Source organism: Nycticebus coucang, chromosome 10 (assembly GCF_027406575.1).
Source record: "Nycticebus coucang isolate mNycCou1 chromosome 10, mNycCou1.pri, whole genome shotgun sequence".
Lineage (NCBI taxonomy): Eukaryota > Metazoa > Chordata > Mammalia > Primates > Lorisidae > Nycticebus > Nycticebus coucang.
The window spans coordinates 114223297-114244284 of NC_069789.1; the positions used below are offsets into that span (position 1 = coordinate 114223297).

Genomic DNA, 20988 nt, shown 5'->3' on the forward strand with positions numbered 1-20988 from the left:
GTTGGTTTTTATCATTTATGACTTCTAGTACTTTTTCCTGCCTACAGTCTCATGAAGTTTCCTTATAAAACAATTTCTTCATGGAATACTTTTGATGAGCAAGTCAATTTGGTAGAGACTTCATTTATTCATACCACCTCCTTTCTTTCCCCACATGGCTCTCAACAATTCCTACCAAGTTCAGCCCCCCCAATATTGTCATAAGATAGACCCAGTGGCATCATCAAGAGATAGGCTACAACAATTGCTATGTTTGAAATTGAGTTCAAATTCAGGTTCCACCATTTCCTGTATGTTTGATGTTGAACAATTAACTCCTCCACTCTGAGCCTCAGTTTTCTTATCTGTAAAATTGGAGTGGATATAATGAAGTCATTTAGTCAATTGGTCAACATTTCCTAAGGCATGGGTGGGAAACATTTTCCTGTTAGAAGGGCACATTAATTTAGCTGCAAATAAGGCCACATTCAAGAAACTTCAATTAGATATACAGTAGAACTTCCTAGTTGACCACCTGTCTACACTGACCACTTTAGGTTGACCTAATTGTCATAGACCAGACATGCATCACATGTACATGTCAGTACAGGGGCCTATTTCCCTATGTTGACCACCTCTGTATGTTGACCAGTTTGTTACAGTCCCTTGGGTGGTCAACTTACAGAGGTTCTACTGTTCTTAAAAATGTACGTTATTTTGTAAAAAAAAAAAAAAAAAAGTATTACTATGTACTTAATAATTTCAAAAAAGGAAAATCATTTGTTAATTTTAACTAACATTTTTTTAGAGACAGGGTCTCGCTTTATCGCCCTCAGTAGAGTGCTATGGTGTCACAGCTCACAGCAACCTCCATCTCCTGGGCTTAGGTGATTCTCTTGCCTCAGCCTCCGGGGTAGCTGAGACTACAGTCGCCTGCTACAACACCTGGCCATTTTTTGTTGCAGTTTGGCCGAGGCAAGTTCGAACCCGCCACCCTCAGTATATGGGGCCAGCACCCTACCCACTGACCACAGACGTCGCCCAATTTTAACTAACTTTTTAATGATTTTGTTGTGGTTGCTTTTTGTTGGAAATCATTGGAATGTTTGGTTGCAGGATGGAGGTCCACAGTTTCAGTTGATCCTCTAGGTGGGTATGTCATTGGTGACCTTAAGGGCACCTTGAATTGGCTTAAGTAGGAGAATATAGATTTGAAGCCAAAAGTGGTTGCAAAGCAAGAAAGCAGTTCCCAGGCATGTTGCCAAGGGCATGGGTATTGTACTGCATTTTTTGCATATTTCAATTGGATCTTTCTTGACATCAAATAATACCTTTAAAATATCATCTACTGAGAGCTCAATCAATTCTATCTATAGTTCCTTAGGTGCATTTGTGACACTGATCGGGTGAGGCTGAAATGTTAATTTGAGTGTGATGTCATGATTCTCAAAGCCAGTAAAACTTTCACTGTATTCTCCAATTAATTGGTCTATAATAGTTGTGTATTCTTCAAATGATTCACATATATCATCCTGCTCTCCAGTGATCTTTGCTAACTGGGGAAAATGTTCCTTTTGAAGAAATAAGTGTTTTTAAACCAGATAGCTTTTTTTTAAAATGTTTGCATTTTTTGCTATTATATCATACACTATAGAGACTTAGTTTTACCTCACAAAGAAATATTCAAGTCATTTTGATTTGACGTGCTAGCACGAAGAAATGTTGCATTCTTATAGAAATCTTCTTTCAATAATTCACATTGCTGATTCACTTCTTCATAAAATTTAACTATTTGTTCTCACAGAGATAAAATTTTGGCTAATACCTGTCCCTGCACTAGCTAATACACTTGCAGGTTCGAAATGCAAGATACAATGAAAAGAAATGACAGTCTCTGGATCTGTTCATACTTATTTATCTGCAAAACAAACCCTTCATGTTTTCCTGTCATAAAAGGTGCACCATCTGTACATACATTCACTAAATCCACCAAATTCAGTCCCACTTCAAGATTTTTATCTTGAAACTTGTTGAAGAAGTACATAAGCTACCTTATAAGTTGCTTCAATGGCATTATTTCCAGTTTTTTTTGTTTGTTTGTTTTGTTTTGTTTTTGAGACAGAGTCTCACTTTGTTGCCCCGGTAGAATGCTGTGGCATCACAGATTACAGCAACCTCAAACAATCCTCCTCAAACTCAGCCTCCCAAGTAGCTAGGACTACAGGCTATTTTTAGAGACAGAGTCTCACTCTGGATCAGGCTGGTCTCCAACCTATGTTCTGTTTTCAAGAGGGCCCAAAGTGAGTAACTTTTCACAGCAGAGAAAATCTTCTGTTTTAATGCCAATGAAGTATAAAACCTGTGTCAAGTCCTTAGGATCAGTTGATTCATCCAAAGTAATTGAATAATATATATTTTCCTTTCGAAATTTTGTATGAAGTTGTTCTGTTAAGTTGAGGGCTAATTAAGCTGCCAATCAGTTATAATTCTCCTTGAAAAAGTTGTTTCCGCATTTGCACGTGTTGAGACTGCAGCCTCTGGCGCGATGCTCCCTCTGCTCCGCTGTGTGCCCCGTGTCCTGGGCCCCGCTGCTGCCGGCCTCCGCGCCGCCGCGCCCGCCCCGCCGCTTCGGCAGCTACTGCAGCTGGCGCCCCGCCCGTGCGCCCGGCCCTTCGGATTGCTCTGCGTGCGCGCGGGGTCGGAGCGGCGGCCCGGCCTCCTGCGGCCTCCCGGGCCCCGCGCCTGTGGCTGCGGCTGCGGCGCGCTGCACACCGAGGGGGACAAAGCTTTTGTTGAATTTCTGAGTGATGAAATTAAGGAGGAAAAGAAAATCCAGAAGCATACGTCTCTCCCCAAGATGTCTGGAGGTTGGGAGTTGGAATTGAATGGGACAGAAGCAAAATTAGTGCGGAAAGTTGCTGGGGAACAGATCACTGTCACTTTCAACATTAACAACAGCATCCCACCAACATATGATGGTGAAGAGGAGCCCTCACAAGGGCAGAAGGTTGAGGAACAGGAGCCTGAACTGACGTCAACTCCTAATTTCGTGGTTGAGGTTATGAAGAATGATGGCAAGAAGGCCCTTGTGCTGGACTGCCACTATCCAGAGGATGAGGTTGGACAAGAAGAAGAGGCTGAAAGTGACATTTTCTCTATCAGGGAAGTTAGCTTTCAGTCCACCCGTGATTCTGAATGGAAGGACACTAATTACACACTCAACACAGATTCCCTTGACTGGGCCTTGTATGACCATCTAATGGATTTCCTTGCGGACCGAGGGGTGGACAACACTTTTGCAGATGAGTTGGTAGAACTCAGCACAGCCCTGGAACACCAGGAGTACATTACTTTTCTCGAAGACCTCAGAAGTTTTGTCAAGAGCCAGTAGAGCACACAGAGACACTGAAAGCCTTACTTTTATGGCAGGCTTTGGCCAGTGAATGAATCCCAGTCTACAGCCAGACACCTGTGCTTTGAAAATGGTTATCATCCTCCTATCATGGATATAAAAACAGCAAATGTAAATTATTTCTTTTGCACTCACTCACTATTCATTTGGCTTTTTTCTGTACAAATCTAGATTTTTGTATAACATAATAATAGACAATAAAATTGGTTTATCTCCTCCAAAAAGAAAAAAAAAAAAAAAAAAAAAAAAAAAAAGAAAAAGTTGTTTCCACTTTGAAACATTGTTGGGGTCTAAACATCCTACAATTTTTCTTTCACAATTTCTACATCAATGCATGGCTTCCCTTTTTTCCCAAGTACATAAACTACCTTATAAGTTGCTTCAATGGCATTATTTCCAGGTCTTTCTTTTTTGAGACAGAGTCTTACTTTGTTGCCCCTGGTAGAGTGCTGTGCCATCACAGATCACAGCAACCTCAAACGATTCTTCTGTCTCAGCCTCTCAAATAGCTAGGACTACAGGCTATTTTTGGAGACAGAGTCTCACTCTGGCTCAGGCTGGTCTCGAACCTGTGAGCTCTGGCAATCCACCTGCCTCGGCCTCCCAGAATGCTAGGATTACAGGCGTGAGCCACCACACCCAGCCTTATTTCCAGGTCTTATTGCTGCTTGAAAGAATTGTCTTTGCTGGCTTGAGCCTGTGGCTCAAGTGGCTAAGTTGCCAGCCACATACACGTGAGCTGGCAGGTTCAAATCCAGCCCTGGCCTGCCAAACAACAGTGTTGGCTGCAACCAAAAAATAGCCGGGCATTGTGGCGGGTGCTTGTAGTCCCAGCTACTTGGGAGGTGGAGGCAGGAGAATTGCTTAAGCCCAGGATTTGGCGGTTGCTATGAGCTGTGATGTCACCGCACTCTACCCAGGGCAACAGATGAGGCTCTGTCTCAAAGAAAAAAAAAAAAAAAAAAGGAATTGCCTTTGATTTTGCTTTTTATCTTTTAATTTCTGCAATACAATCTTTCATTTTTCTCCTCTAATTCAAAATATCTGTAGTCCTGATGAGTGCTATAATGCTGATGATTATTAAATTTCTTTAATGTTGATATTGCAATATCACAAACAAGAAAATCATGTTAGCTTTAACAGAAACAAGATAATATTGTACTTCCCATTCCTCATTTAAAAAATCTGTTTTCTTCCTTCAGGGTTCTTTTGGTTTTCTTTGACATGGTGGACTGTCCAGCAGACAGAATTTAAAAATACATGTCTGTTTCCCATTCTTGCAATACTTCAGTTAGAAGAATAGTCTCCAGTTCCATCCACCATGCCACAAGAGACTAGACCACCATTTCTTAATGGCTGAGCAATACTCCATGGTGTACATATATTACATTTTATGAATCCGCTCATATCGATGGACACTTATGTTGTTTCCACATCTTTGCCATTGTGAGTTGTGCTGCTAAAAACATTTCACTGCAAGTGTCTGTTTGATAAAATGACTTTTTTTCCTTTTTCTTTTTTTTTTGCAGTTTTTTTTGGCTGGGGCCAGGTTTGAACCCACCACCTCTGGTATATGGGGCCAGCGCCCTACTCCTTGAGCCACAGGCACTGCCCTAAAATCCATTTCTTTTATTTTTTTATTCTTTTATTTTTTTTTTGGCTAATGACTTTTTTTTTCCTTTAGGTAAATAATGGGATTGCTGGATTAAATGGTAGGTCCACTTTTAGTTCTTTGAGGTATCTCCATACTATTTTCCATAGAGGTTGTACTAGTTTGTAGTCCCACCAACGGCATATAAGTGTTCCTTTCTCTATGTCTGTGCCAGCACTTGTTGTTTTGGGACTTTTTGATAAGAGCCATGCTCACTGGAGTTAGGTAATATCTCAGTGTGGTTTTGATTCAATCAACACTTATGTGCACATTTGAAGTAAAACTCAATGGTAATCAGGTAGGTGGCAGGGAGGAAGAGGAGGGATTGAGTTAATTCACACGTAACTGGTTCGATGCACACATTCTGAGTGAAGAGCACACCTATAACTTCGACTTAAAATGCATAGAAGCAAATTAACCAAAAGTTTGTACCCTTGTAATATTTTTAAATTAAAATAAATAGGGGGGGGGAAAAAATAAATTAAAATAAATAAATAAATACATAAAGAAATACTGTCAGGCTGGGCATGGTGGCTTATGCCTGTAACCCTAGCACTTCGGGAAGCTGAGGCCGAGGGATCACTTGAGTTCAAGACCACCCCTAGTAAGAGCAAGACCAAGTCTCTACTAAAAGTAGAAAAACCAGGGCAGCAACTGTGGCTCTAGGGGCTAGGGCGCCGGGCCCATATGCTGGAGGTGGTGGGTTCAAACCCAGCCCCTGCCAAAAACTGCAAAAAAAAAAAAAAAGAAAAGAAAAGAAAAAAGAAAAACTAGCTAGGTATAGTGGTACACTGTAGTCACAGCTACTTGGGGGGCTGAGGAAAGAGAATTGCTTCAGCCCAGGAGTTTGAGGTTGCAGTGAGCTGTGATGACTATTCACAAATTCCACTTCAGACAGAAACACAGTGCACTATTATCAAAAGCTGATAACAGACTAGTGTACTTAAACCCCACAAACTCTCACCAACCAGCCTCTGTGGTCGTGGCACCAATCAGGTGGGAGAAGTTGGAACTAAATCACCAGTGTAACAGCCATCAGTTCAGCCCTTGTGGCTTACTAATGTTCTCATTGTGCCAATCAATCTGGGAGGATTATTTCATTTAAACTTACTTTGTTCTTTGGCATTTTAAATACATCATTTTAAAAATGAGGTAAAAATATAAAAACAAACAAACAAAAATGTACCAATACAAATACAAACATATGTTCCATAAAATTTGGATTCAGTTAACAGGCTGCACTAAAGGACCTCGAAGGCCATGTGTGACCTTAAGATTGCAGGTTTCCCACTCCTGTTCTAAGGCCTCCTCTGGGCCAGGTCCTGCATCAGCCCTGGTACCTGCTCTGGGAACCTACCCAAGAGTGACTAAACCAACAGTAGCAGTTGGAGGTTGTTGGGTGGTATTCAGGGAAGTCTTCCTGGAGGAGGTAATGCCCAAGCAAAGACTTGAAGGATAAGTTGTTGCCAGGAAAATGTGGGGAAAGCATTCTAAGAAGAGGAAATAGCATGAGAGAAGGCACAGAGGATAAAGGGCAGAGCATGGTCCTGGGAAACACGACATGATCCCAAAAGTCAGGAGTAGTAGCCAGAGCTACTTCTGCAGAAGCCAGAATTGGACTTGAAACAGAACTTAACTTGACTTAGGAAATAATCTGTTACATATTCACATCCTTGGATGTGTGGGCTAAAGTCATATTTGCTGTGTGTTGGTTTTCATCCAGGACTGCAGAGATTTCATACACTGCATGCGTCAATATACACCTGGAACTAGAACAAAGTCATTTGAGCAGTGACGTTGGCCAGTATGCAATATGGTGGCTGCTCGTGGCCCCAGGCTCTTTATGGCTTGAAATGAGCTCCAATTGAGATGCCTTGTAAGTATGGATGACACATGGGAATTTCAAACACTTAGTATGCCAAGATATCAGAAGGCAAATGATCTCTCTATGAATTTTCTTATGTTGATTTCATATTACAGTACTTTAGATAGATTTGAGTTAAACAGAATATTAGAATTAACCCCTCTTGTTTCTTTCGTTTGTTTTTAGATTTATTTTTTAATTGACAAGTAAAAATTGCATATATTTCTGAAGTACACCAGGATGTTTGATATATGTATGTATACATGGTGGAACAGCAAACCAAGCTATTTTACACATACATTGCCTCACATACTCATTTTTTGGTGGTAAGAATACTTAAAATATTTTTGCTTTTTAAAAAAAATCATGGTTATTAGAAAATGTAAACTCACATGAGTGTTGTATGCTGAGGTCGGTGGGGGACAGAATGTGAAAGGCTGGAGTTGCCCCAAACACCAAATTGGTCCTCATTCCAGGGGTGACAGGAATGAGCAATCTAGGGTAACAATTAGATTTGATGCAAGTAAAAGAGAAATGTCACCCATCACGCTAGGCCCAAGAAGGCCCAGAGGTGGACTCTCCCCTAAGCCTCCATCTTCCTTCTCACACCCATGGCCCATGCCCTGGGATCCCAGCTCCCCTGCTGCTGTTCCTCCCCTGGCCACACACACACTAACACCCTCCTGCCCACACCAACCACCGCCCGCGGTTTCCTACATGGGCCACACCTGGTGTGGCTTTCCAGGCCGGAGTTCAAAGGGACCTCCCAGATCTGCCTCATTCCTCTGCGGCTTCCCAGAACCCGGTCTCATCACAACCTGTGTCCCTCTCAGGGTTGCTACTTATCTCAAGTCTCCTTCTCCCTGTGTGTCCTGATCTCATGAATAAGCTCTCAACTTCCACACCCTGGGAGCTTCTCCTGGCTCCAGGAAGCTCCTAGAACCTGCCTCTCTTCTGTGTGCACTTATACACCCAGGGAGTCCAGGGGACCCAGGGGGAGACCCAGGGAGACATGACAGAGGGAGTCAGAGGATCAAGGGGAAAGAAAGGGGGAGAGGCAGACACAGAGACACAGGCCTCCCCACCCCCCACCCCCAAGCAGATGGAGCAGAGACCTCCGGAGTGGGCAGAGGTGAGGAGAGAGACCAGGACAGTCAAGAGTTCTGAACTATCCAGGCAGGGCCAGGTGGGCTGTCAAAGGGCCGCAACAGGGCTGACAACAGGGACAAAAGGAAGCTATTGATGCAGCTGCTCGGCTGCCTGGAAGAGGTTGAGAAACAGAGCTGCTGGGAGCCTGGCACGGGGCACTGGGGGCGGACAAAGCCCAAATTGTTCCAAGCTCCTTTCCCCACAGCGCCTGGACCTGCTCCCCAGCCTGGGGCAGGGGTGTGGGCCAGTTTGGTGACACACACTCTCCCTAGCTGACTGGCTTGCTCTCTCGTGGGGACACAGAGGTCGTCAGTCAACACACACAGAAGGACACATGGGCAGATGCGTGAGTCACCCCAACCCCACTGAACCTGAGCAGGCCGGTTCCCAGTCCCCAACTGCTCCAGAGCCAGGAGTGAAAGCCTGCAGGTCCCTGAACCCTCCCAGAGAGAAGTGGGAGGTTGCATGGGGGCTAGGGCACCACTAGCTGGTCCCAGAGCCTGGCGATTCAGGCCTGAGACACTTTCTCAAATACCAAGAAGGCTAAGGACAGAGGAAAACAAGCGAGCCAGGCCCTAGCCCCTCCTCCCTCAGACCCAGGGTCCAGGCCACCAGCCTGTCCTCTCTCAGACCCTGGAGTCCATGCTTCCACGTCCTCTTCCCTCAGACCCAAGGGTCCAAGCCCTCAGCCCCTCTTCCCTCAGACCAGGAGTCCAGGCCCCTAGTGCACTCAGGGACCTGTGCTCCCCTCCCTAGAAGCCTGGTCAGGGGTCATCTGAGTGGTGGGGGCAGAAGGAATGTGTGTGGGAAGCCTGAGTAAGGGCAAAGGGGTGGGGCCAGCCTCCTGGCTCAGGGACCGGTGGAGACAGGGGTTAAAAGGAAGTTCCAGGAACATCTAAGGGCAGAAGCTGCAGGGAGCGCAGGGAGCACAGGGAGCCTCGTATCTGTCTGGCAGTCCCCGCAGCCCAAGGCCCTGCTGTCCTGTGTCCTCTCCTGGCTGCTCTGAGGCTGCTCCTGTAGTCTCCTGCCTTCATAGCTCCTGCCTTTCTGACTCTGCCTCCCTGTCTCAAGCTGTCCTTCCCCAACCCCACATAGGCAGTAGCCTTCAGCAGGTAAGATCTGGGCATCCCAAAACCTATGGGTGGAGGGGTGCCAAGGCAGATGCAGAGCCACAGTGCAGAGGGAAAATCCCCAGAAAGAGAAGAGCAGCATGCACCCCCATCCCAGGCTAACTTCTGTTGATACTAGGAAGGCAAATAGAAAGATTTAATCAGAATCTCTCTGTGCGTCACCAGGCCAATATACATAGTTCCTGATTCTCTCTGGCACCAGCCTTCTCAGGACCCTCTGATCAAAGACAGGAGGTGGGGAAACAAGAAATCAAGAGGCTAGATGGGAAGGGCAAAAGTCAAGGTCAGGGAGCATCCGTGGGCAGGGGGAAGGGAGAGGTAGAGTAGGAGCAGGGTCCTTTTGGTCCCAGGCATTGACTGACCAGGGCTGTGGTTTCCCCTTTCAGGAGCCATCATGAAAAGGCTGATTGTGGTACTGGCTCTGGTTGCTACAGGTGGGAGACGGCATTCAGATGGAGGAAGTTTGCAGTTCAGATGGGGGAGGTTTGCAGTTCAGATGGGTGAGGTTTGCAGCTGGCCTTGGGCTGTTTGCTGAGGAAGACACTGGAATTAGGAATGGGGCTACACATGGGTAGGGGATGGGTGGCTCTGAAAGAATGAAGAGGCTGGGGATTAGGCTAAGGTGGGGGAGAAGGTGGAGGAGGCAGGCTTGAAGATAGGAGTTTAGGGAAGGGTTTGGCTTTGGGGGTGAGGATCAAGGTAAAGAAAAGGGCAGAGGTAGGTTTGAAACTTGGGGGAAGAGATTGGATTGAGTTTGTGATGGGAACAGGGTAAGTTTGGGGATGAGAATGGAGCCTTGTGGGATGTACCTGGTGTCTCCAGAACTCCTCTCTGACCCAGAGCCTCTCTCCCTCAGCCTGGTCAGAGGAGCAGGATAAGGTGGTGCATGGGGGACCCTGTGATAATGCTCACCCCTACCAAGCTGCCCTCTACACCTCGGGCCACTTGCTGTGCGGCGGGGTCCTTATCCACCCACTGTGGGTCCTCACAGCCGCCCACTGCAAAAAACCGTAAGTTCACATCATGAATGAGAATGAATGCAATTAGACTCCCGAGGCTATCTGATAACCAGGTTCAGTTGGCCAGTATTTAATGAGTACTAAATATGTGCCAGGCCCTAAGGATATAGCAGTGAAAAAAAAAAAAAAAAGCAAAATTTCTATATTCACTGATTTACATTCTAATGGGAAAATAGGATCATTCAATGTGCTGGGGGTGTGATAGGAGTGTTTGGATTTAATTCTAAGCACAGTAGGACACTACCCACTGGCTTTGATCAGGAGGCTGCACCATCTGATTTACAATGTCCAGGGCATGGGGGCTGTTGCTGCTGTCCTTTAATAGGGTAGTTTGGACTACAGTGGTGGCAGTGGGGATGGAGGGATGATGAATACCTTAGGCGGTATTTTGAAACTGAGTCAGCTGGACTTGGCACAGAGCAGGAGGGAAAGAGAAGAAAAGCAGAGGTGACCTCCAGGTGTTTGTCCTGAACAACTGATTGTTTTGTCATGTCTTTCTCTGAGTCAAGGGAGAGGGAAAGAGAAACAGTTGAGTATGGGCAGGGGAGCATTTGACATTTCCTTTTAGCCACAGTGAGCTTGAGACACCTGGGAAATGTTCAAGCAGGGGTGCCAGATTACCCAAAACATGGTGATCACTGGATATGAGAAGTAAGGAAAGGATTCCTGCCAGGCGAGGTAACCAGGACCTGCCAGTTATGCAGCTGAGGACAGAAAAGCAAAAACACAGCCAGAAACAGGAAGAGAAAGACATAGATCCAACCAGAACTTTATAGAAACAAACCAAAACAGGCTGGGAGAGAGGCAGGAAAAGGGAGAGAGACTCAGTGAACACAGAGGATACAGAGGAGCAGTCAGAGCTGGAGGTGAAAGGGACGGCTCCATCAAGAAACAAGTAGTATTTAAAGCCACGGGACTGCGTGAGATCATTCCCAAAGAAGACAGAAAGAGAGTGTGAAGGGTCCAGGACTAACCTCTGGGGCACAAATAATCACCAGTTAGATTAACAACAGTTGCCATTGTGTTTTGTGCTAACTTCAGGCCAGGTGCAAAGTGAAACAGTTTATACACCTTTTCTGGAATCCTCAAAACAAGGGACTCTTGGCACCATTTTGCAGATGAGGAAACTGAGACTGAGAGAAATAGCAAGTGACAGCTCAAGGATTTGGAAACCAATAGGTATCACACCTTACTGTAGAGGAATGGGTCTTGTCATGCAGGGTTATGAACTCAAGGACCCCCAGGAGGGCCTCCAATAGGCTCAGGAAATCCTGGGATTACTCCTCGATGGCAGAGGGTTTTAGTGGATAGCAATGCTATCCAAGGACAAACAATAAAATGAGTAAATAATTACTAATAAATACAGTAGAACCTCTGTAAGTTGACCACCCAAGGAACTGTAACAAACTGGTCAACATACAGAGGTGGTCACCATAAGGAACTAGGCCTACTGTACTGATACATACACATGGTGCATGTTCAGTTTATGAAAATTAGGCCAACTTAAGGAGGTGGTCAATCATGGAGGTTCTACTATATATATCACTTCAAATAATGATGATACATTCTCTGGTGGAAAGGAAAGCAGAGGAAGGAGCTCAGAGTTGCCTATTGGAGTGGGTATTTGCACTTTAATTGGGCAGCTAGGGAAGGCTTCACTAAGAAGGTGACATTTCAAGGAGGTGAGGGAGTGAACTATGCAGATAACTCAGAGACAGAGTGGCTGGCAGAGGGAACAGCTGTGCAAAGACCCTGAGGTGAGAAGACCATTGTTGTGTTCAAAGAAAGACAAGGAAACCAATGTGGCTGGGACAGAAGGAAAGGAGGAGTGGCAGGAGGTGATGTCTAAGAGGCGATGGGGACAGAGCCTGCAGGACCTCATGGGCCATGGAGAGATGGGGGTCATAGAAAGGTTATGAGGACAGAAGGCACAGGACTCACTTAGGTTGGTAAAATATCTCTGGCTGCTTTGGGAGGAGGGAGTGTAGGCAGAGGAGGGAATCTGTCTCTTACCTAGTCCATGTGAGAGATTATGGCAGCTCAAGCCAAGATGGTAGTAGCAGGGGAGGTGAAAAGTGGCCAGATAGACTTTGAAGAGCCAAAAGGATTTCTGGATAGTGTAGATGTGGGCATATAACAAAGAAATCAAGAACAGCCCCAGATGGGTGCGGTGACTCATACCTGTAATCCCAGCACTCTGGGAGGCCTAGGTGGGTGGATTGCCTGAGCTCACTAAAAATAGCTAGGCATTATGGCAGGGGCCTGTAGTCCCAATTACTCAGGAGGCTGAGGCAAGAGAATTGCTTGAGCCCAAGAGTTTGAGGTTGCTGTGAGCTATGATGCCACAACACTTTACTAAGGAGGGCAGGGGAAGACTCTGTCTGGAAAAAAAAAAAAAAGCCCCCAAGGTTATTCTGGAAGGATGGACTTGCCCTTTACTGAGCTGGGGAAGTTAGTGGGAGGTGCAGGCGGTAGGATTCATGAGTCCCCAGCCTTCTCTGAAGCCTCAGCTGTAGCTGAGGGGCTCCAGGTGAGATCCAGCCCTTCTACTTCCCAGGAATCTTCAAGTCTACCTGGGAAAGCACAACCTTCAGCAAAGGGAGAGTTCCCAGGAGCAGAGCTCTGTGGTCCGGGCTGTGATCCACCCTGGCTATGATGCCGCCACCCATGATCAGGACATCATGCTGTTGCGCCTGGCACATCGGGCCAAACTCTCTGAACACATCCAGCCCCTTCTCCTGGAAAGTGACTGCTCTGCCAACCACACCAGCTGCCACATCCTGGGGTGGGGCAAGACAGCAGATGGTCAGTAGGGGGAGGACGGAGGGAAGGGTGGACCAGAGGGTGAAGGTGGGACAACAGGCGATGGGCTGTGGGATGGGTTGACGATGAGGACCAGGGGCCGGTGTATCTATCACTGGGTGAGAGGTCAATGGGGAGGGAGGGAAAATGTGGGAGTTGGGCCAGTGTATGAATAGCCATGAGAGAAAGTAGACAAATGGGTGAATGGTATAGAAGAGAGGACACGAGATAAAGGGTCAGTGAGGAGGGAAGGTCAGTAGAGAGACATTAGTCAGAAGGGAGGCCAGTTGGGGAGCAAGGAAGGAATATGGAGGAAGAACCAATGGAAGACAAGAGACCAACAGAGCAGGGGAGCCAACTGCAGGATTGGACAGAGAGAGCAAGTGGGGCAGTGTTAATGGGAAAGGAAACAAGTGGGAAAGGGTCAAGCAGTCAAAGGAAGAAAAGGCTCTTGTAAATCAGTAAGGATCACTGCAGTTGAGCCTGTGAGTGAAGGGCCAATTAGAAAGGTGAACCATTGGATGAAGAGCCAATAGGAAGGAAAACCAATGAGGGAGGGTGGGACCAGGTAGAAAAGCACCAATGAGAGAGGTGGACCATTGGATGAAGGGCCAATAGGAAGAGAGAGCCAATAGAAGAGGGTGGGGTTAGTTAGGAAAGGACCTATGATCGAGGGATGACCAATCAAAATTATCAATGGGCAAGAAGGATCCAATGAAGATCAGACTAATGAGCAGGAAGGGTACAACAGAGGAGGGTCTAAAAGAGGAAGAAAGTCCCAGAGGTTAGCTGGTAGTACTGAAGGTGAGATCAGCGTAAGAGAGACAAGTAGAAACTGGACCTAAGAGAAAGGAGAAACCAATAGGAAATGAGGACTTGTGGAGACACCTCAATACGTGAGAAAGGCTGGCCAATAAAAGGGAAGAGTGATGGAACGAACCACCAATCATGAGGCAGGGATGATGGAAATGAGTTTTTAAGAATGAGGGACAAACAGAAGAGGGAAACCAAAGGGAAATAGGAAGCAATATGGACCCAGGACTTACAGGATGTGGGAAGTATAGGGCCTGGTGTGAACCTGGCCCATCTCTCTGCTGGCAGGTGACTTCCCTGACACCATTCAGTGTGCATACATCCACCTGGTGCCCCGTGAAGAGTGTGAGCTTGCCTACCCCGGGCAGATCACGCAAAACATGTTGTGCGCCGGAGATGAGAAGTATGGAAAGGATTCCTGCCAGGTGAGGTAACCAGGACTTGCCAGTTATGCAGCCAAGGACAGAAATGCAAAAACACAGCCAGAAACAGGAAGAGAAAGACATAAATCGAACCAGAACTTTATAGAAACAAACCAAAACAGGCTGGGACAGAGGCAGGAAAAGGGAGAGAGACTCACTCAGCACACAGAGGACGTGCAGAGATATGAAGACACAGATATGAAGACAGGAAATGCAGAGACAAAGGTGGAGGTGGAGAGATCAAGAATCAGATGCAGTAAAGAGGCTAATAGTGTGAGGACTGTCCTTCCTCAGACACAGCCCCCTGAGTCCTGATCATATTCTGGAGGAGATAGACACTAGCTGGAGAGAGAGTGGGCTCCATCCTCACTCTCAAATACTACTTTTTTCATGGGGGTGTTTAGTCTAAAAGGTGCTAGACAAATTCTAAAAGAGCTTTAACACTTCAAATACTGTTAGCTTGAGTTTCCCTCACTATCATCCATCCAGTCTCTCCTCTTTATACCAAAATGACTTTAAGGCATTGAGAGAAATGCCCAAACCAGTCAAGAGGAAGAAAGATACAGAGATAGAAATTATACACAGAGTTGGAAACAAAGAAAGGGCAGGCAGGCAAGACTGTCCTCAGAACAAGAGCTGGAAAGGTGTCCCTGAACAGAATAATGCTAAGCACAACTCTCCCTGAGGCTCTGACTTCTCTCCCTTCCCTTCCCTTCCCTTCTCTATCTCTCCAAGTTTCTGTATCTGACTGTATCCTCCTTTCCCACAGGGTGATTCCGGGGGTCCACTGGTATGTGGAGACCGCCTCCGAGGCATTGTATCATGGGGTAATGTCCCCTGTGGTTCAAAGGAGAAGCCAGGAGTCTACACCAATGTCTGTAGATACAACAATTGGATCAGAAAAACCATTCAGGCCAACTGACCCTGACATGTGACATCCAACTCTTGGCCTATGACCCCTCTGGCTGGCTCCAGAACACCCCCCCACCAAGACTTTGCCTTCCGTCCCCACCTGCCCAGATCTGACCCTGATGCATATTAAAGGCAGTGACATAGAGCACAAACTCCCAGATCTCACCCCAGCTTTATCCTCACATGATGAGGTGAATGAGGGGTTACTGCAGACTGGGCCAAGGTTTTCCTTCACCACTAAGAGAATACAGGAAAATCCCTTCCAAGCATCTCCCCTCCCTGATTATTCGATGGGTTTGGTTTCTTCATCTAGATGAAAGTCTGCAAGTCTGGAATCCCAGCTCTGCCACTTACTATCCATATAGCCTTAGGAAGTGATTTCCTTCACTGTGTAGGTTTTCTCATCTATAAAATTAGGATAGTGATAATATATTATATTCCTCATAAGGTGAAAGGGTTTGGGCATGAGGAATGTAGAGGCTTAACACAAAGTCTGTGTCGGGGACAGAGGAACTCAGTGAGGAGCCCTCCTGAGCAAACCTTGGTCAGTATTTATCATCATGAAGCAGGAAAACTTAGTTAAAAGTTACTTATCAGACATCAATACTAAAAAGGGGGAACATAGAAAGTGTCAGACGGAATGTCCCCAACTTGTTTTTGCAAAATCTCAGACCTTAAGCAAGACCTCTGCCTCCAGCATAAGAGATCTCTGGAATCTAAAGAAGCTTTCCGTAAGCATTAGGCCTGGTATCGCCACACCTCAATGTATATTCTCTCTTCAAGGCCAGTTTTCTGACCTGCATGTACACAATTCACTTGCTATTCTCCTGATTCTTTACAAATCTTATGCTAAAGATCAGGGCACAATTTTCCCCGCAATAAGGCAGCGGTTGTTGCAAGACTCAAGGTTTCAAATATGTGAAATACATGGAATGGCGCCTGGCTCACCATGTTCTCAATAAAGAGTGAATTTTATTATGAGTGGCCCTTTTTTGCTTTGATTTCACTTCTATCTCCCCAAAACTCAGATATTCTCAGTTCTCTTCTACAGCCCAACTTGACTGATTTCTCTTCCTCTCCAGGAAGAAACGCAAGAGGGCTCCACCTTGTGCTAGCCCTCAGGGTGGCTCTCTCCTAAACTCCCTTTGGAGGAGCAAAAGCAGGGAGGTCAGAGAGTAGGGAGGCCACTGTGTGTGTGTAAGGATGATGGAGAGAATGGCAGGGGACAGATCCTGACAGTCATCAGATGCCAACTTGAGAGTCTAAGCTAGGACTTTGTCCTGAGGGCAATGGGGAGCCATGGAGTGGTTGTGAGCAGGAGTAGCAGAATATACCAGAGGGAAGAGACTGGAAGCTGGGGCTGGAGAAAAGGTGAATGTTATAGTGCAGGGTTGAACTGGGGGGAGGGTTGGGAGGGCTGGAGAAGGGATACCTGAGTTCAGCACAAGCTGAAGTTCAGGTGGATGGCATTCTCAGAAAGGGCACAACATGTAGAAATGCCTGGAGGTATGAGGACACCGGCAAATTGTCCCGGACGGTGGAGGCTATGGTTTGAGGCAGGAGAAATGAGTGACTTGACTGCAAATGTAGGTCAGTGGAAAATGATGCCATTGAGTGCTGGAAACAGGAACTTGGACTTGATCCTCAGTGAGATAGAGAAGGGCCTTGTTAGATCTGGGCATTAGAAAGATCTTAAGATCTTTGTCTTAAGAATCAAAGCAGGAGGCGGCCGGACCTAGCGAGCGCCGGCGCGTGTGGCGTGAGGGGAAGCCGCCTGCCCGCCCCCTTCGCCTTCCCTTCTCTCCCCCTCCCGGATCCCCGCCAACCGCGGAGCAGCACCAACTCGGCGCCGGCGGCCAAAGTCAGTAAAAAGAAGCTCAACTCCAACCACGACGGGGCCGACGAGACCTCAGAAAAAAACAGCAGGAAGCAATTGAACATATCGATGAAGTACAAAATGAAATAGACAGACTTAATGAACAAGCCAGTGAGGAGATTTTGAAAGTAGAACAGAAATATAACAAACTCCGCCAACCATTTTTTCAGAAGAGGTCAGAATGGATCGGTAAAATCCCAAATTTTGGGGTAACAACATTTGTCAACCATCCACAGGTGTCCGCGCTGCTTGGGGAGGAGGATGAAGAGGCGCTGCATTATTTGACCAGAGTTGAAGTGACGGAATTTGAAGGTATTAAATCAGGTTACAGAATAGATTTTTATTTTGATGAAAACCCTTACTTTGAAAATAAAGTTCTCTCCAAAGAATTTCATCTGAATGAGAGTGGTGATCCATCTTCAAAGTCCACTGAAATCAAATGGAAATCTGGAAAGGATTTGACGAAACGTTCCAGTCAGACACAGAATAAAGCCAGCAGGAAGAGGCAGCGTGAGGAACCAGAGAGCTTCTGTACCTGGTTACTGACCATTCTGATGCAGGTGCAGATGAATTAGGAGAGGTCATCAAAGATGATATTTGGCCAAATCCATTACAGTACTACTTGGTTCCTGATATGGAAGATGAAGAAGGAGGAGGAGGAGAAGATGAGGATGATGATGATGATGATGAAGGTTTGGAAGATATTGATGAAGAAGGGGATGAGGATGAAGGTGAAGAAGACGAAGATGATGATGAAGGGGAGGAAGGAGAGGAGGATGAAGGAGAAGACGACTAACAGAACACTGATAGATTCCAACCTTTTTTAAAATTTTTCTCCAGTCCCTGGGAGCAAGTTGCAGTCTTTTTTTTTTTTTTCCTCTTGTGCTCAGTCGCCCTGTTCTTGAGGTCTCTTTTCTCTACACCATGATTCTCAACTTATTTTGGGGGGAAATACCTTGAGCAGAATACAATGGGAAAAGAATCTCTACTCGTTTCTGTTCCAAATTCATTTTTATCCCTTCCTGTCTCAACAAAAACTGTATGGAAGCAACACCGAGCTCTGTGGGAAAAAAGAAGAACCTGCTCCCTTCGCTCTGCTGGAAGCTGGAGGGTGCTGGGCCCCTGTGTAGTAATGCATAGAATTCTAGCTTTTTTCCTCCTTTCTCTGTATATTGGGCTCAGAGAGTACACTGTGTCTCTATGTGAATATGGACAGTTAGCATTTACCAACATGTATCTGTCTACTTTCTCTTGTTTAAAAAAAGAAAAAAAAACTTTAAAAAATGGGGTATAGAAGGTCAGCAAAGGGTGGGTTTGAGATGTTTGGGTGGGTTAAGTGGGCATTTTGACAACATGGCTTCTCCTTTGGCATGTTTAATTGTGATGTTTAACGGACATCCTTGCAGTTTAAGATGACACTTTCAAAATAAATTCTCTCCTAATGATGACTTGAGCCCTACCACTCAAATGGGAGAATCAGCAGAACCTGTAGGATCTTATTTGGAATTGACATTCTCTATTGTAATTTTGTTCCTGTTTATTTTTAAATTTTCTTTTTGTTTCACTGGAAAGGAAAGATGATGCTCAGTTTTAAATGTTAAAAGTGTACAAGTTGCTTTGTTACAATAAAACTAGATGTGTAAAAAAAAAAGAATCAAAGCAATGTAGAATTTCACCAAGAGGACACGATGAAAGAAAATGAGTAGATGGAAATATGATGTCATGTGAATGGACTGGGTTCGCCTTGATCAACCTCTTATTTATCATATCAAGTTATCAATGATAAATAAGGCCATGAAATTCACCAGGGTCACCAGAGGGAACCCAATCAATGACTGGCCAGACCAGAACTGAGAGGAAACTGAATAATAAGAATAATTATAATAACAATAACAATAATTAATAGTAATAAATTTTGACACACTTATTAGCACATTCCAGGTACTATTTTAAGTGCTTTACAGATATTAACTCACTTGATCTTCCTAAGAAGGCTGTAAAGTAAGATACCATTATTGTTCCCATTTTGCATATACTAGAACTGAGGCACAGAGAGGCTCCATGGCGTGCCCAAAGACTCACAGATGGTGGGTGGCCAAGCCAGAATTTAAATGCCAGGGATTCCTAACTGTTCTTTATGAAAGTCCTATTCCAATTATGATATGTCTACAAATGTTTAAAAGCCCAATCCTATGAACTTTTTTAAAGCAGAATCTTTGTACATTTGGCATTTAAGATGCTTGTATGTTGACACGATTGTAAGAGGGACTTTACCTAACAAATGCAATCAGTATAACCTGGTTTCTCGTACCCTCAACGAATCCCCAACAATAAATTTTTTTTAAAAAAGTCACTTCCACATTATTCTTAGTAAGGCATCACAAGAATGGAGAAGCATGAATCCTATGTACTCAATTTTGATATGAGGACAATTAATGACAATTAAGGTCATGGGCGGGTAGGGAAAAGCAGAGAGAGGGAAGGAGGGAGAAGGGTGGGGCCTTGGTGTGTGCCACACCTTCTGGGGGCAAGACATGATTGCAAGAGGGACTTTACCTAACAAATGCAATCAGTGTAACCTGGCTTATTGTACCCTCAATGAATCCCCAACAATAAAAAAAAAATAAAAATAAAAAAGTGATGTCCATAAAGTGTTAATTCAACTATGTTTATATTTTTAAAATTTCAATCTAATAAAATAGACCTCCTCCTTAAAAAAAAAATGCTTGTATGTCTAAGAGAATTTTACCTACTGTAGGGACAGCCTTGTCACTTCAGCTTGAAACAATTTATTTGTGATTTTTAAATGGAGCTATACAACATTTATATCAAATACTAGATTATTTGAAAGAATGCAATGTCGACTATATTTATATGTGTGATGTACAAACTTACTTCAGTGCTCTAAAGCAATTTTTTGTCTAAAAATTGGAAGGCTTCCAATTTTGTCTAAAAATTGGAAGGCTTCCAGAAAAGATTAGATGTGTTGGCTCGGCACCCGTACCACAGTGATTATGGCGCCAGCCAATTGCATCGAGGCTGGTGGGTTCGAACCCAACCCGGGCCAGCTAAACAACAATGACAACTTCAACAACAACAACAACAACAAAAAAAAAGTAGCTGGGTGTTGTAGCAGGTGCCTGTAGTCCCAGCTACTTGGGAGGCTGAGGCAAGAGAATTGCTTAAGCCCAAGAGTTGGGGGGTTGCTATAAACAATAACACCACAGCATTCTACCAAGGGTGACATAGTGAGACTCTGTCTCAAAAAAAAAAAAAAAGATTAGACGTGTTGGCTTTAGAAATGTAGTTTAAAATGTTTGAAGGCATTTCATTAATTTAGTAAATAGAACCAAACATTATTATAAGGACCTCATAAGAGCCACTGTTAAGACGTATCTAGAATAATAAGGGTTATAACTAAACTTGAGACTAAAGAAGAAATAGGTTGCTTGTCTTATCTCTTGAATGCATGAAATGTTAATTCCCATAATCAAAGCATTAGGATACGTTTTTGTTGTTTGGTTTTTGTTTTTTTTTCCTGTGTACCAAACCCAGCTTCAAGGGCTCTAAGACCTCCCATTTAACACGTGCTAGATGATAGATGCAAGAGAAACAGTTCAGTTCCTATTCTTGGGATCAGGGCTGCATCTTCACATGCCTTTGTCACTTTGTAAACAGAGATTGGAGTCTGCCTCATTGCAGAGGACTAGCTAAGCTATTAGCTTCTAGTGGGGACAGAGACATGGAGACATAGTCAGAGACAGATGCAGAAAGTTGGAGGCAGACAGAAAGAAAGCTGGAATGAAGAGGAGAACAGGGGCAGCACCTGTGGCTCAGCGGGCAGGGCGCCGGCCCCATATACCAAGGGTAGCAAGTTCCATCCCAGCCAAACTACAACAACAACAATAACAACAACAACAACAAGAAGGCTCGGTGCCTGTAGCTCAAGCAGCTAAGGT

The 20988-nt window shown here is 45.0% G+C and overlaps 2 protein-coding genes and 2 pseudogenes across 4 annotated transcripts; 3 read left to right on the top strand and 1 right to left on the bottom strand.

Moving 5' to 3' along the window:
* The first annotated feature begins 2480 nt into the window (after window positions 1–2480).
* On the top strand, window positions 2481–3615 carry LOC128596251 (complement component 1 Q subcomponent-binding protein, mitochondrial). The gene has a single exon (XM_053605885.1). The coding sequence runs from the start codon at window positions 2525–2527 to the stop codon at window positions 3368–3370; it is 846 nt and encodes a 281-aa protein (XP_053461860.1). The 5' UTR covers window positions 2481–2524; the 3' UTR covers window positions 3371–3615.
* A 4672-nt stretch (window positions 3616–8287) lies between these two features.
* On the top strand, window positions 8288–16134 carry KLK6 (kallikrein related peptidase 6). 2 transcript variants are annotated; one of them, XM_053607040.1, is made up of 7 exons: window positions 8294–8401; window positions 9011–9167; window positions 9572–9619; window positions 10042–10195; window positions 12762–13009; window positions 14108–14244; window positions 15011–16134. In XM_053607040.1, exons 3-7 carry the CDS (start codon window positions 9580–9582, stop codon window positions 15161–15163), a joined length of 732 nt encoding a protein of 243 aa, XP_053463015.1. In that variant the 5' UTR covers window positions 8294–8401; window positions 9011–9167; window positions 9572–9579; the 3' UTR covers window positions 15164–16134. The 2 variants fall into 2 exon arrangements, with proteins under 2 accessions (XP_053463014.1, XP_053463015.1); XM_053607039.1 differs by lacking the exon at window positions 9011–9167 and having other exon boundaries at window positions 8288–8401.
* LOC128597939 (uncharacterized) lies at window positions 14652–14687 on the bottom strand (annotated as a pseudogene).
* A 584-nt stretch (window positions 16135–16718) lies between the features above and the next one.
* Window positions 16719–19467, top strand: LOC128596560 (protein SET-like; annotated as a pseudogene). The gene is made up of 2 exons (XR_008383113.1): window positions 16719–16739; window positions 16865–19467. The product of XR_008383113.1 is annotated as a protein SET-like (transcript).
* Window positions 19468–20988: the final 1521 nt, after the last annotated feature.

What these genes read in the sequence shown, in the direction of transcription:
- LOC128596251 (XM_053605885.1), top strand. Translation starts at nt 2,525, where the DNA reads ATGCTCCCTCTGCTCCGCTGTGTGCCCCGTGTCCTGGGCCCCGCTGCT.
- KLK6 (XM_053607039.1), top strand. An exon ending in GCCGCCCACTGCAAAAAACC is followed by an intron (nt 10,196 to 12,761) that starts GTAAGTTCACAT and finishes TCTACTTCCCAG; the next exon opens with GAATCTTCAAGTCTACCTGG. An exon ending in GTGGGGCAAGACAGCAGATG is followed by an intron (nt 13,010 to 14,107) that starts GTCAGTAGGGGG and finishes CTCTGCTGGCAG; the next exon opens with GTGACTTCCCTGACACCATT.